This window comes from Acanthisitta chloris, unplaced genomic scaffold (assembly GCF_000695815.1).
Source record: "Acanthisitta chloris isolate BGI_N310 unplaced genomic scaffold, ASM69581v1 scaffold2267, whole genome shotgun sequence".
NCBI lineage: Eukaryota > Metazoa > Chordata > Aves > Passeriformes > Acanthisittidae > Acanthisitta > Acanthisitta chloris.
Genome location: NW_008681861.1, coordinates 8,457 through 23,456, shown reverse-complemented (window position 1 = coordinate 23,456; position 15,000 = coordinate 8,457). Strand labels below are relative to the sequence as shown.

Genomic DNA, 15,000 nt, shown 5'->3' with positions numbered 1-15,000 from the left:
AAAAGTTAGAAGTGGACAAAAAGGAAAAAAGTTAGCAATGAACTTCTTCTACCTTGTTTCCTGTTCTGTTTTCAATCTGTGTTGTCATACTACCAATAATGCAGACGTGATACTACAGAAATCAAGAATGAGTTAATTTGACGTTTTTCTTGGAACAAAGTTCCTCAAGGGCAAGAGAAGACTATTCACTTGGTTATCCCCTCAATTAAAAGCTCTGTCACACATCTTCCTGGGATTGATCTACCTTGAGGTAGATTTTTACAGGTAGAAATATAGTTGCCCACAAAATAGTTCTTTATAAAATTGGAATCAACAGGAATTGAGGTTATCTAAAACAAAGAGCTGAGTTAATCTGCCCTGGAAAGGCTGTGAACCATGAACAAAGCAATAACCTGTGTGTCTGAGGTGCAACCAAACACAGCTTTGTCCAGCAAAATACATCAGCCACTTAGCTCGTTCCCCTGCTGGTTCTCCTGGTTGGCTGAGAACATTCCCACAACTGAGAAAACAACACCAATTACTCAGAGAATTCCACAGATTAGTATTTTTTACAACAGGTTGTTCACATCCTACTTAGTCCATCTCTTCATCAAACAGGTCTGGACTTCCATAGACCTTCACAGGACATGTGTGTTCCTGGCACTGCAAACAAACCAGTATTCCCTGCTAGTCTTTAGCCCAAGGCCAGAGAAGAGTGACACAGCCTGGGAAGGTGGGAATGGAAAAGCAGCAATTCCTGCAAAAATTTTGGCAGGAAGGGGAGAAATAGCAGCTATGGAGGAGAACTCACTCCTTTAATATGATTTGGCCCAAACACAACAATGACACATCAGTTACTGGGGGGAAAAAACAAACCACTCATTAGTGTCAGAAAAATATTCCTCAGTGTGTCCTTAGACATCCCAACCAGGCACAGTGCACATGTGCTTACACAGAGGAGACTGCATTCCAGGCCAGATGGTAGAACTTTGCTTTCCTCTGAGACTTTAGGGCGAAAGTTTTAGGGATGCCTTGATTGGGAAATGGTTTTAAAAAAACCCCAAAGCACCAAAATATATTCTATTTATCATGCCTTTTATATTACTTGGGTCAAATTTTTTCCCCCATTTATTTTTCCCCCTATGTGTTAACTGGATGTGATTTACTCAAGACCATGGTTTGTTTCTTCTGAGAATGAAGTCCATAGATTCCTATCTTCAAATCCTGTTCACCCCTCAAATACTTTCAGTTTCCTGATCAAATCACACCCACAAACAGTTGGGAAAGGTGAAGATCCCGCTCGGGGAAGCAAGCGGCCGACTCCGTGTGGGTGATACAGCAAGCTCCATCTCTATTGTCCGACAGGCTCTTTTTTACACAGTGCAGAAGCAGGTGTACAATTATCCATCATTTTTAATTGGTTAGGCTCTAAAGATAGCATTCAGGTACTCCCCTTACTCACAGCTGCAGCTGTGAGGCTTATCTCCTGCTTTCCCAGCCTTGGGTGCATTCCTAGCTGTTTTTCTCGAACCTGTTTGTCTCACCCTCAAGGATGAGTTACCCCTGCCATCTGCCATCTGCCCAGCTGAGTTACTCCCTATCTATATATAAGTTACTATCTCCAGAGCCTTGCTTGTACACTGCATTCCCAGGTGCGTTCCCAGGACTGTGTCTGTACATTCCCAGGGGACTGTGGCCTAGCTCTTTTTGGCCTTCCCCAGGATTATATCCCTGCTCTCTTAGCCATTCTCCAACAACAAACCACATCAGTTTAAAATCCTCTTCAAAGACTTTACTATAACACATAGAATCACTGGTTGGGTGACATGAGACAGTACCAGGTACTGTCTTGAATCTGTTCTGAACAGATAAGCCTCAAAAGTGCGTGACAGTCACTCAAGTGTCACTTAGGACTAGGCTAGCAAGAGAATTAAACTAACAAACGTGGTGGAGGGAATTTCTGAGTCTAAAGAACCATTAGGACCTGTTATGTTAAGAGAAATAGTGTCTCCCCTGGTGTCTCAGCAGGCACAAGCAGCTGGTGAGGTATGGACTGGGGTTTGGTTATTATTGAGGTATTTAAAGTCTTCCACTTACCTACACTGGGCATCAACTGCTCGACAGAAACCACATCCAACCTGGCCTGGAACACTCCCAGGGATGGAGCAGCCACAGCTGCTCTGGGCAACCTGTGCCAATGTCTCAGCACCTCACAGGGAAGAATTTGCCCCCAATATCCCACCTAGCCCTGACCTCTGGAGTGGGAAGCCACTTCCCTTGTCCTGGCACTACGTGCTCTTGTAAAAATCCTTTGCCATAAGCCAATGAAACATTTAGGGTCAACATGTTCCTCACATGTGGAAGCTGAAATCAAAGCTGGAGAACAGAATCCTCAGCCCTAAAGCAATGACCAGCACGAAGGGCTGACTCCAGTCACAAGAAACATTTTGGAGGTAGAACCTGTGCCAAGAGGAATTGTCCATCCACTGGCTCCTGGTCAGTGAAAGCTTCTGGTACAGCCAACACACAGGGGAAGCAACAAAGCTAACTGGAAAGTATGAGTAGATCTAAGCACTAGAAATCCACACACTGGAATTGAAGTAGATTTAAAAGAAACCCATTCCTTATATTGAAAACACAAACAAAATCACAACCTAAATTAAACCAATAATCTTAACATCATATCTGAGGCCTGGACAAGCGTCCTATGCATTTTGACATCCCAAACATGAACTCATGTGAAGAGCCATTTGCTCTCCTCATTCCCAAGCAGCAGAGCTGACAAGATCCAAACACAGCATCCAACTGAGGCTCCTCACTGCAAGGACACTGAGGGGCTGGAGGCATCCAGAGAAGGGAATGGAGCTGGGGAAGGGGTTGGAGGACCAGAAGTGGCAGAAGGAGCTTGGGGAGCTCAGCCTGGAGAAAAGGAGGCTCAGGGAGGACTTTATTGCTCTCTCCAACTCCCTGACAGGAGGAGGTGCAGTCAGAGGGGAGATGACGAGAAGGGACAGGATGAAAGGAAATACCTCAAGTTGTACCAGAGGAGGTTTAGATTGGATATTAGGGAAAATTTCTTTATGGAAAGGGTTGTCCGTGCCTGGCACAGCTGCCCAGGGCAGTGCTGGAGTCACCACCCCTGGAGGGATTTAACAGCTCTGTGGATGTTGCACTTGGGGACATGGTTAGTGGTGGCCTTGGGACAGTTGGACTTGATGATCTTAGAGGACTTTTCCAACCTTAACACTTCAGTGACATCTACAACTTCTGAAACATCTGCAACTCCTCACAGATCACATAAACATTTAGGCTTTTTATTTCAGGTAAAGAAATTGATACTTAGGCTGAATTTTGTCCCTTTATGCATTTAATAGTCACAGGAAACCACCAGTCTTGAAGACAAATGCCTCATAAATGCTCCTCCAAACAATGTCCAAACCAGAGCAGCTAGAGCCAACAGAACCTTTGAAATCCACTTGTAAGAGAGTAGCAATGATACAGGAACTATTAAGAACACAAACCACACAAGTCCCAGACTGTTTACCAATTTAATGAGTTACAAAACCTGCACTTTTCAGTCCGAGAAAATTTATTTTTATAAACCAAATAAGAAAAATTCATGTTTGTAATTTCTAATGGAGCTAAAGCTTCTTGTGACAAAGGATATTTACAGCATTCTAATGTAAAACAAAACTTCAGCAGAGGAAAATGCAAGCAGGAAAGAGCTTCAGTTGGCAGCAGCAAGGGACATGATTAGGTTTGCAGTTTGGCACAAGCACCCAATGGCTTAGGAGCCACAATGCTAGGAAAACACATCTAGGATGCACCTGGAAACACCTCAAGGAATGTATTTTGCAAAGCAATCCCAGGATTCTTGAAACCTGAGCTTAAAATCTGAGTTTTACACCTGAGTGCAAATCAATTCACATTAAAACCTGCAAGTTCAATCACTGAATTGATTTCTAACTGCTTCTGGGACTCTATTTTCTTGCTCTTGTGCTGGATCTTGTCCTGGCTCCAGCACTCTGAGATGTTCTTACATCCTCTTCCCCACCTTATTCCTTAGTTGTGGCTCTTCTCCTTCTTTGTAGGGATCTGTTTTCCTCCTTCCCTGTTGGTACACAGAAAAAATTCACTGTCAATTTGCATCGTCACCCAAACATTTTTGACCCAACTCCATCTTCCCTTCCATTGTTTTTAAAGGAAATGTCCCCAGTGACAACATTCCAAAGATTTCATCTATGAATTCAACAAACCACACACAAACCCCATAATTCTGCACATCCAATATCCTTGAAGTTCAGTCCCTGAAGATTTACAGCTATTTCTGAAAGTAGGTTAACATTAATGAGAGTACCAAAACCAATTAGCTACAACTGGAGCTAAAATTCCTTCCACTCATATGGAAAACTTAAACAGATCCAACACCAAAGAAAAATCCTGCAAAAGTGAAGATACTGGAAGTTTTGTGGCAGGAAATTCCTCAAGTTTTAGCTCTAAGAAGTTGTTGTAATTTCTAGTTCAATGCATTTATTTGATGTGTTCTGATTGCATCATGGGAGGTTAGAGGTTACATCATATTGAGTTGGGAATTCCAAGCCTGAGGGAGCTGTGGGGGCTGAGCCTGGAGAAAAGGAGGCTCAGGAGGGAACTTACTGCTCTCTACAACCCCCTGACAGTGGGGATTGGGCTCTGCTCCCAGGGAATAAGTGACAGGACAAGAGGAAACAGCCTCAAGCTGCCCCAGGGGAGGTTCAGGTTGGATATCAGGAAGAATTTCTCCATGGAAAAGGAGGTTAAGCACTGGAATGTGCTGCCCAGGGAGGTGGTGGAGACACCATCCTTGGAGGTGTCCAAGGAACAACAGGACGTGGCACTCAGTGCTCTGGTCTGGCTGACAAGGTGGTGATGGTCACAGGTTGGACTTGGTGACTTTGGAGGTCTTTTCCAACCTTAATGGCTCTATGACTCCATGACCTACATCAGAGCATGGCAGCTCACAGTACCAGGAGAATTTTGCACACATTATTGTTATTTCTATACATAACTTAGGTGTCCTGGGAAAACAGAACAAAAATTTTTGCCTCACCTGATTTCAATTTCTTGGGACCCAAGTCCTCTGCTGGCAGCTGCCCTCTCCTTTTGCGAGAGGTGGAGGTTCTCTGGGGCCTGGGGTTCACCTGCTGTCCCTTTCCACTCTGATCACTGCCCTCAGCACCAGTGGGTGCCAAACACCCACTCTGAGATTCTGAACTGCTTCCATTTGCTGCCAAGTTTTTATGCGGAGAAACAGGAGTAGCTGCACCTGATGTGAATTCTACCTTCCTGCTGTTATTCCTCAGTTGCCTCATCCTTCTCTGGCATGAATTATTTGATGGAGATGTATCTTCACCTTTTGGAATCCCCCTTTGACCTCTGCCTTTGGGCAGGCCAGGTTTCTCCCTGAGAGAAGTGGGGTTAGTTTCTTCAGATGGGGAAGAAGTTGCTTTCTTTCTGCCCACTCTTGATGGCTTTTCTCTTGCAGATAGAGCTCCTTCCTGAGGGTCTTCAGGAGTTTCCTTCCTACCATCTTCTAGCAAACCCTGAAGTGAGGGGGAACTAACAGCCAGTGAAGTGCCTGTTTGCCTTGAGTTCCGTTTGGGTAGATCCCTGTTTTCCTGGGAAGGAGATTTCTCCAAAATCAGCTTTTTTGCCTCCCTAGCATTATTTTTTCTACCACTTCGCTTTCCCTGAAGGGAAGTAGAATCTGTAGCTTCTAACAAGAGGGCAGTTCCTTTCCTTCTGCCTCTTCTCAGCTGGTTTTCTTTTCCAGATGAATCACAAGTTTCCAAGGAAAGATTTTGCTCTTCTTTTGATGCTTCTGGAGCTCCTTCTCCACCATTCCCTGCAGGCAAACCATGTTTCCCTTGAAGAGAAATGGAATAGGCTGTGGGTGACACCACAGCAGCTTCTCTTCTTCTGCCTCTTCCCAATGGCTTCTCCTTTTCACAGGACACTGTTTCCAAGGGCACATTTTGTTGTTCATTCCTACCCTCATCTCCAGTGTCTGATGAGCCGCGTTTTCCCTGGAGAGGAGCTGAACTTTGTGCCTCTGCTGCTACATCAATCTTTCTCTTCTTGACCCTTGCCGATGCATTTGCCTTTGCCTGCACAGCTTGATGTCCCAGAGTTGGACTTTCAACTTCCCTCACAGCCTTTTTCTCATCATCCTCTAGCAGCCTACGCCTGGTTCTGACAGAAGGAGACCTCAGAGTCTGTGGTGCTGCAGAGACCTCTTGTCTCCTCCCTCGCCTCGGTGGGTTGTCTCCTGCCGAGGGATTAGCTTCCTCACCTGAGACTTGCTCCTTCACAACAGCCTCAGCTGTGATCTGGTCTTGTGTTTCCCTCAAGGTAGGACTAGCTATTTGTGGAATGGAATCAACTTGCTTTCTTCTGCCTCTCCTACCTCGTGAAGGAGCAGTTTGTGGATTCTCGTGTTGACTGCCTGTGTCAGCTGTTCCTTCCTCCTCCCCAGGTAAGCTCTTTCCTTCATCCACTTTGGAACTGTTTTCAAGATCAAAACTCACTTTTTTGCCTCTTCCTCTTCTACACACTGTTCCACTTCTCTGTGCTGGATTCTCCTGCAGGAGTGCAGTTGGCTTTGGCTGAACTTCATTCCTTGTCCTCCTGCGAGGGCTGTGGGCAGGACTGTCACTCTTTGCTGAGGTGACACCTGGGCTCTTCCCATCCTTTGTGCCTTGGGATGTGTCCTTGCCACAAACAGAGCCCAAAGGATCTTTGAGAGAAGGTTCATCCATTTCTGTTTCTGACTTAGATTTGGGTGTAATTAGCTTTATCTTGTTCACATCTTCAGTGAATTCATCAGCCTTGTTCTCCAAAGAGTCTTTTTTGCCTCTCCTGCTTCTGGTCCTGGTTGTTTCCTGTACTGCACCTCTGGTTGCTTCCAAGTTCAGAGCAGCTTGGTTTGCCTCTGCAGAAGGAGCTCTCTCTCTTCTAACTTCCTTAGCATTCTCTGTTCCATATCCCTGAGATGCTTTAATGCCATTTTTGCTGTGTGACTGTGTTTCAGTTGAGGTTTCCTCAGTTTCCTGAGTGCTTTGTGTATTTTCAAGTGCAACCTCACAAATATCTGCTACTTTCACTTCAGCTGAGAGCTTCCTATTTCCAGTGCTCCTTAAAGACCTGACACTCTTCTCTGTTACCTTTATTTCAGGTTTAGTTTCACTTTCAGATTCTTCTGCTGTGACAGTCTCAGGACCCTTATCAAAAGTCTGTTCATCGCTTTGGATAATCTTTGCTGATGGATCTCTACGAAGTTTTCTTCTTGTTCCATCAAGGTCTGCTGAAGGAACTTGTTTCGCTTGGTCATTTCTGGCTCTTCTTCCTCTTTTAGCTGGAATAAGTGGTTCTGTGTTCTCTGCCCCTCTAGTTCTCCTCCAAGGTGACAGCAGCACTTCTTCACACTCTTCTCTACCACTTCCATCAGGTTTGCTCTCAGGTTTTTTACCAGTTTGTAGCTGACAGTTTTGATTTGGAAGGTTATCAGAGACTCTCCTTGTGCTTGGACCAGCTTCAGTTTCTATTATGTCATTGAGGCCACACTGCTCCTGCACAGCCTGATTCATACTTGTGGACTCTTCTTGTAGCCCTGAATCTTCAACACAAGACTCAAGATTCTCACTTGGATGTTTTAACTCCTTCAGTTGCTTCCTTCCACCTCTTGCTGGTCTTTGAGTGGCTCCATGTGGTTCCACAACTGACCCAATTTCAAGTCTTTCCTGCTCAGGTTGCTTTGAAATGATTTCTTCTTGTACACAACGCCTGGTTCTCCTTCCTCTTCCTTTGCTTTCAGATGTGATGGTTCTCATCTCCTCTTGGGTGCTGGCTGCATCCAGACTTTGCGATTCCTTTAAATTCCCTCTCTGTGCACACTGTTTGGCTGAAGCAGGAGGTACAGTCTTCCTTGGTCTGCCCCTCCTTGATGTCTGGGTTGGCTGGTCTTCACCAGTTGATTCCTTCTGTTGAGAATCTTCACCTTGGGCAGTTTGTCCTTGATTTTCTAGAACAGGGTTGGGTTCAGAAAAGACAAAGAGAAGTTAGACATTACAATGCCTGATCAAAGTATCTGTGAGTTTCATTTTCCTCACAGGCTCATCTTGCTCAAACAACTCACACTTAAAGTCTTAGTTTAAAAACAGAGAAATTCTTTAACCAATTCCTAAATCAAAGACACCAGTACAAGCTGGGGGTGAGCTGCTGGGAAGCAGCTCTGTGAGAGGGATCTTGGGGTCCTGTTGGACAAGCAGCTGTCCTTGAGCCAACAGAATGCCCAAGGGGCCAAGAAGGCCAGTGGTATCCTGGGGTGCATTAGGAGAGCAAGTCAGGGAGGTGATCCTGCTCTCTGCACATCTCTAGTGAGGTGTTTCTGGAGTGCAGTGTCCAGTTCTGGGCTCCTCAGTATGAGACAAACATAGAGCTCCTGGAGCAGCTCCAGTGGAAGGCTACAAAGATGCTGAAGGGCCTGGAGCAGCTCAGTGATGAGGAAAGGCTGAGGGAGTTGGGGCTGTTCCTAGGGACATCATTAATGTCTGCAGTACCTGCAGGAGGTGTCAGGGACTGGATCAGGCTCTGCTCCACGGGGCCCAGCGAAAGGACAAGAGGCAATGGGCAGAAATTAATGCTCAGGAAGTTCCACCTGAATATAAGGAAGAACTTTCTGTGTAGTCACTGAGCACTGAACAGAATGCCCAGAGAGGTAATGGATTCTCCCTCACTGGAGATATTCCAGAACCCTCTGGTCACAACCCTGAACCCTATGCTCTGGGCTGGCCCTGCCTGAGCAGGGAGGTGGGACCAGTGACCCACTGTGGTTCCTTCCAGGTCTGTTATCCTGTGAGATGACATTCCCACACCAAACTACCACACAGTTACATCTACACCAATAGAATTCCATCACCTGATGTCCACAAGTGATGACTGCACAAATTCCATGAGCTACACATGCACCAACCTGTGTATTCCACAATGTTCAAAACTCAGCTTCAAACTTCAAAATGTAGATTATTTCATTACTCCCCTAACCAAAGTGTCTGTACTTACCATGAGTGGAATTTGAACAAGGAGTAGGAGCATCTTGCTGGGAATCCATAACACTTACTGCTCTGACCTAAGAGAATCAACAATAACTGATAAATTCAGGTCTGACAGGAGAAGAAATTCTGGAGCCAACCAATGGTTAGTAAAATTGGGAAAATTCTTAGCAAATCCTTCTCTCTATAACTGAAATCAACTTAGATTTAGAACTACATCCACATGTCTGATAGTAACAAACTTCAGACTTGTCATCTAAACCAGTGCAGCAGATTTTAAGGTGGAAGACAACACTGCAGAGTTAGAAGCAGTGTTAATTCAATTAGTTAACAAGTGTCTAAATGAGTGCTCAGAATAAATTTGGGGTATTGAAGTGGAATTGAGTGTCCTGTAGTGTTTGATTGGAGTTCTACACTGCTGAGCACTAAGCCCAGTGATGATTTGACCTAAGGAACATGAGGATATGGTTTAGGGGTTCCAGCAGAGTGGCAGATCAGTGGTGGGACTTGATGATCTTAGGGGTCTCCTCCAACCTTGATGATTCTATGAAAACCAACACAAATGACAAATGACACAAGTGCTGAAGGTGTGAGTTGTAAAGTCACAATGGTGATCCAGAGTCCTCTCAGGGACTGTTTAACAGTTCCCTTCACAGAAAAGTCATTAACACAGGCAAACACAGTCACAGCTCTGCTTAGAACAAGCTGTAACAATACAAGGTGTCCCACTAGGAGGCCTAAGAACTCAAAGCATAGCTCCATCCCCACCAAAAGCTAAAGTATTTTACCTTCACCTCCTCTGGTGTTCCAAACAGTTCTGTCACTCCACCATAGTCCACCTCAACAGCAGATTTCTGCCTGGGCTCTGCCATGAGCCTTTGCAGCCCCACAAAGTCCTCAACTGGTTGATACTTCTGTCTTGGAGTCTTCATCAATCTGCTAATGCCAAACATGTTTTCTACTGGTTCAACTTTGTCCTCTGGTGTCTTGAAGATGCGACTGATCCCAACCATGTCTTCTACTGGTTGATACTTCACCTTTGGGGTTCTCTTGGTGGAAGTGACACATGCCACAGCTTTTCCTGCTGCCTTTTGCTGTACTGGAGTCCTCAGTAACCTTTTAAAGGCAACTTCATCTGTAACTGGCTCCTGCTCCTGCTCTGGTGTCCTCATGAGCTCCTTGATGCCAGACAGGTCCTCAAGTGGTTCTGGCTTCTGCCGTGGGGTCCTCATGAGCCTCTTGACGCCTGACAGGGCCTCTACAGGTTCTGTCTTCTGTTTTGGGGTCTTCATGAGCTGTTTGATGCCTGACAAAGCCTCTACTGGCTCTGACTTTTGCTCTGGGGTCCTTAAAAGCCGTTTCATACCTGACATGGCCTCAACTGGCTCCGAGTTCTGCTTTGGAGTCCTCCTTTTCCTTCCTGTTTTCACCAGAGATGCCTGTTTTGCTGGAACTACTGACAATCTAGACACACTAATATTATCTTTCTGCACAGCTTTTCTTCTTGCAGGAGTTTTTGTGGCTATTTCATCAAACACAGAGCTTGGAGACAACGCCTGTCTCAGTAAGTAATGAATGCCTGGACTCTCTTGTTTCTGCTCTGAAGCATCTGAGTTATTTAATGGTGACACCAGCATCTCTCCTGAAATAAGTAGTGGATTTAGGTCATTTGGAGGAAGAACGAAGCAGAAAACCTAAGCATTCTAATTGCTGTATAACTAAAATGGGTTCAAAGAGTCAGAGCCAAAAAGAGATTCAAATAGTCAGGAATCAAACTCCAACCATGTGCTTTGAGCACAAGGGGCTTGTGGTCTTGAGCCAGCAGAGATTTGGCTGAAACAATCCACCAGTTTGAACATTCATAGCAAATAGAATGAATAAGACAATAACCTACTCAGAAATTACTGGAACTACAAAACCGTCTTTGAATACCTGATAATAATCAATGGTTCCTTTCATGGGTTGGTAGATGCTTCATCTCCAGACATTCAGTCTAGGCTGAGACTGCTACTACCCCGTAATATCCCTAACCATTCCTGTTTTCAAGTAACAAACCCACCAGACTCCTCAGGAGTGTTCAGTTCAGAAGTGTCTCCTGCAGCACAGGTTGGTGTCCATTCAGCATTCCCAGCAGCAGCCAAAGGTAAGGTCTTTTCACTCGTATTTTCTGGGGTTTGAAACATTTCAGACACTCCTAGAAATTACATTTGGAGAAATGAGCACATGTTTGGCTACAAGAACTCACAGCTGGCAGAGGAGCACCAGACTTTAAGCTCTTACCTGTGAAGCTTTCATCCATGTTCATGTTCAGCTTCAGGGTTGGATTTCTTACCACCTTAGGGACACGTCCAGCTGATCTGACTGTGGTGGAATAAGATCTGCCTACAACTATTGTAGCAGGTGACCCTGCATGACCTGTGCTGAAGTGCCCTTTGATTTTCCTTTCTTCCTCCTGCAGAGGCAAAAAGAAAAAGAAAAAGGTTAGTAGACAAATATTCTTCCTGGTGGAACAGCTCTCCGAGCTGCTCTCCATTATTTGTCATCAGTCCTGGATCACTGGGAAGGTTGGATCAGTCCTGGAAGTGTTCCAGGCCAGGTTGGATGGGGCTTGGAGTAACCTGGGCTGGTGGGAGGTGTGCCCCTGACCATGGCAGGGGGGGCAACTGGATAGTCTTTAAGGTCCCTTCCAACCCAAACCATTCTGTGAAGGTCCCAGACAACTGGAGGTGCAAATGTTAAGACCATCTGCAAGAAGGGCTGGAAGGAGGACAGAGGGACCTCTAGGCCTGTCAGTCTGACTTCAGTGCCCGGGATGCATGGAGCAGATCATCTTGAATGCAAACACATGGCATATACAAGACAACCAATCAGGCCTAGCCAGCATGGGTTTAGGAAAGGCAGGTCCTGCCTGACCAACGTGATCTCCTCCTCTGACCAGGTGACCTGCCTGGTGGAAAAGGGTCAACAGTAGCTGAACATGGGCTGCTCAGGTGGGTGAGGAAAGGCAGGTCCTGCCTGACCAACGTGATCTCCTCCTCTGACCAGGTGACCTGCCTGGTGGAAAAGGGTCAACAGTAGCTGAACATGGGCTGCTCAGGTGGGTGAGAAGTCCAGTGGCCCCTGGTTTGTCTTTAGTGTGGTGTGGCAGCAGGACCAGGGCAGTGATCATCTCTGTGTGCTGGACCATGCCTCAAATCCTGGGGTCAGTTTTAGGTCCCTCGTGACAAGACACTGAGGGGCTGAGTGTGTCCAGGGAAGGGAACCACGCTGGGGAAGGGGCTGGAGCACCACAAGAGGTTGAGGAACCTGGAGGGGCTCAGCTTGGAGAAAAGAAGGCTCAAGGGGGACCTTCTCACTCAAAGGTTGGATCGGATGATCTTGGAGGCCTTTTCCAGCCTTAATGATTCTCTGATTTATTTGAGACAAAATCCACATGCCTTATATGCTGTGACAGACAGCAACACCCATTCAACGTCACACTCAGAAGCTTCAGCTTCTGGAGCAAAACACATACAAGCTGCTTGGTGGTTATGCAAGAAAACAAGGGAAAGAAACAGGAAAAGGAACGGGAATACCTTTGGTATTTGGTTTGTCTTCTTTAGGGCTCTTCCTTTTCGGACAGTTCTTTTAGCAGTCCTGGACTGGGGTCTTGCAACACCTAATTTTACCACTTCTGCCCAAGATTTTGCAACTAGAAAGCAAATGAAAAATAACCACTTTAATTCTCAGCTGAATAAATGGAAGTTCATAATCATTTATGATTTCAGTGCAGTCAGGGACAGGAAAGTGGTGGGAACATCTGACAAGACCAGCACTAAAGTGCTCTACCCTCTGAAACACCTTCAGCTGGAACCCCCAATTTCAGCTGAAGTTTAACAGGAGTCCAAGTACCCACTTGGTTTCCCAGAACAGAACAAGCTTCACACAATATCCAATAACGTTAGATCCCAGAACTCAACACTGACCCAATTCCAACCTCACTCTTCTTGTAAGGATATCATTTTTCCCAATAGAAACTTGCCATGAGCCTTTCAGTCTCATTCATTATCCATGAGTTTTCCTCTGGTGAGATTTAACATCAGAGAAATGGCTTAGATCCAGCTTTTCTACCACCTTCCTCAGGAATTTCATAGCCTGGAAAACTATTTCCTGCAGTTTAGATCTACACAGGCTTTCCCTCAGTTTATTTTTATTACCTTCTCCTTGTAAACACTCCAGAAATTCCCAAAGCAAAGTCACCATTATCACAACAGCAGAGGGGTCAGGGAATTATTTAGAGCTGTGTAATAAACGAAGCTGGAATTTGGCAGAAATAAACTATGAGAAGGAACATGTAAAAGAAACTTACATTTTAAGTAAAGATAAAAAGCAGAATGTTGTTCCTAATTAAAGGATATTATTATTCTCTAGTCAGAGTTCTATGTAACTCTACATATCAAAGGAACTTTTGAAGCTGTCATTGCTTGAGTGTTCAGGATGCAGAGAAAAATGCCAATAACCCAGGAAATTATCTAGAAAAGCACTGGAAACAGAGGTTTATTTTGGATACAAAGTAAACATCCAAAATTTGCAGGAACTGTGATATTCTTTTCATACTACAGAAGAAACTGATGCTAAAAAACACTTCCACATGGCAGAGCTGGTGGGAAATGAAAAGTCTGACCTGCTGTTAAAATGAGTGGAACAATAGTGAGGGAATGACAATTCCTGAGTGGGTGGTGGTGTTGGAGGGAAGCTTTAAGTTTGACTTTGTCAAGTTGATTGAACTGATGAAAACAGGAGACAAATCATCATATTTCTGAGTTGCTTCAGGGATAAAAATTGCAAGAAGAGTTTCCCTATCCTAGTGTTTCCAATGCTGTCAAAAATGTTCCAACCCAGTGCTCAATGTTCAAATCAACTTCAAAACACTCAACTAAGACCCAGTTATCACCACTGTATTACAGGTATCTGTTCTGTATCACTGTCGGTAGTTAAGTGAGTTAATGGTGAATGTCCAGTCCCTGGGCAAAGGTTGAGCCATGTACAAAAAGGCACAAAGTGACCAAACTGAAGGCAAATTGTGTAAATTTTCCAAACAAAACTGATGTAATTCAACACTAGTTGAACTTGACAGACTTGAAGGATTAACACTATAACTAACCTTGCAAAGAGAATGTTCATTTTACCAATTTCGCCTTCTGAACACTCAGATTTCTGTTCTAAATGTGGATTTAGAGATGCTTTAGTAAATTTGCTTTATGAGCACAAGAAAACGCAACACTTTCCACTTCCCAGTTGCTTCCAACAAGCCCAACAGCTGCCAGAAGACATTCCAACACTTTGGTGGCCTCTGGATACCAAACCAGACCTTTGGCAGTTTTCTTCCTGTATTTTAAAGCATTAAAATGAATATCCCAAAAGAACTGCTGAAACCAACCTAGTAAATTGGCACTGGAGGCACCACTTTTTCTCCTGGCACTGATCACTGCCACAGCTCCACTTCTTCTCTTTAGGGGAGTGCCCCTCACTGGAGTGCTCTTCAAGCGAACTTGGGCACCTCTTGTTGATCTGGCAGGTGTAGCTCTTCCAAAGGTTTTCTCATCTTGGTTAGCAGAAGAAGACTGAGGTGTTTTCTCTTTTGGATTCATGTCTGCTGTGCCAGGATCCTTCTCCTCTGCCATGGGCAGTGCTGTTGGAGGGTAAGAAATGGAGAATCTCCCTTTTCTGTATGGTGCTGGAGAGCCTAAAGCAAAAGGTGTTGCCTTCCCTGAGGCAGGGGATGAGGCACTTGGGGACTTCTGGGCCGGTGAACTTTTTGGTGACCTTTTCTTTTCCTGGTAAAAAAGAACAACACATAGAATTAGTACATGATGGATTTTTTCCTTCCTTCCTTTTGGAGGAACATCTCCAAAGCAGTGGACATAGAACTCTAATCACTGCTCATCACCAT

The 15,000-nt window shown here is 45.0% G+C and overlaps 1 protein-coding gene across 1 annotated transcript in view; it reads right to left on the bottom strand.

Annotated features, from left to right (window-relative positions):
- Positions 1–5,068: 5,068 nt before the first annotated feature.
- Positions 5,069–15,000, bottom strand: part of MKI67 (marker of proliferation Ki-67) — a gene marked incomplete at its 3' end in the record, with an annotated part of 17,520 nt that continues 7,588 nt past the window's right edge. Inside the window, exons 6-12 of the mRNA XM_009078242.1 lie at positions 14,579–14,884; positions 11,349–11,520; positions 11,128–11,262; positions 10,227–10,710; positions 9,857–10,115; positions 9,079–9,145; positions 5,069–8,038 (exon numbers count right to left, since the gene is read on the bottom strand). Of these exons, the coding sequence (XP_009076490.1) occupies positions 5,069–8,038; positions 9,079–9,145; positions 9,857–10,115; positions 10,227–10,710; positions 11,128–11,262; positions 11,349–11,520; positions 14,579–14,884 (4,393 nt within the window). The remainder of the gene's footprint in view (positions 8,039–9,078; positions 9,146–9,856; positions 10,116–10,226; positions 10,711–11,127; positions 11,263–11,348; positions 11,521–14,578; positions 14,885–15,000) is intronic.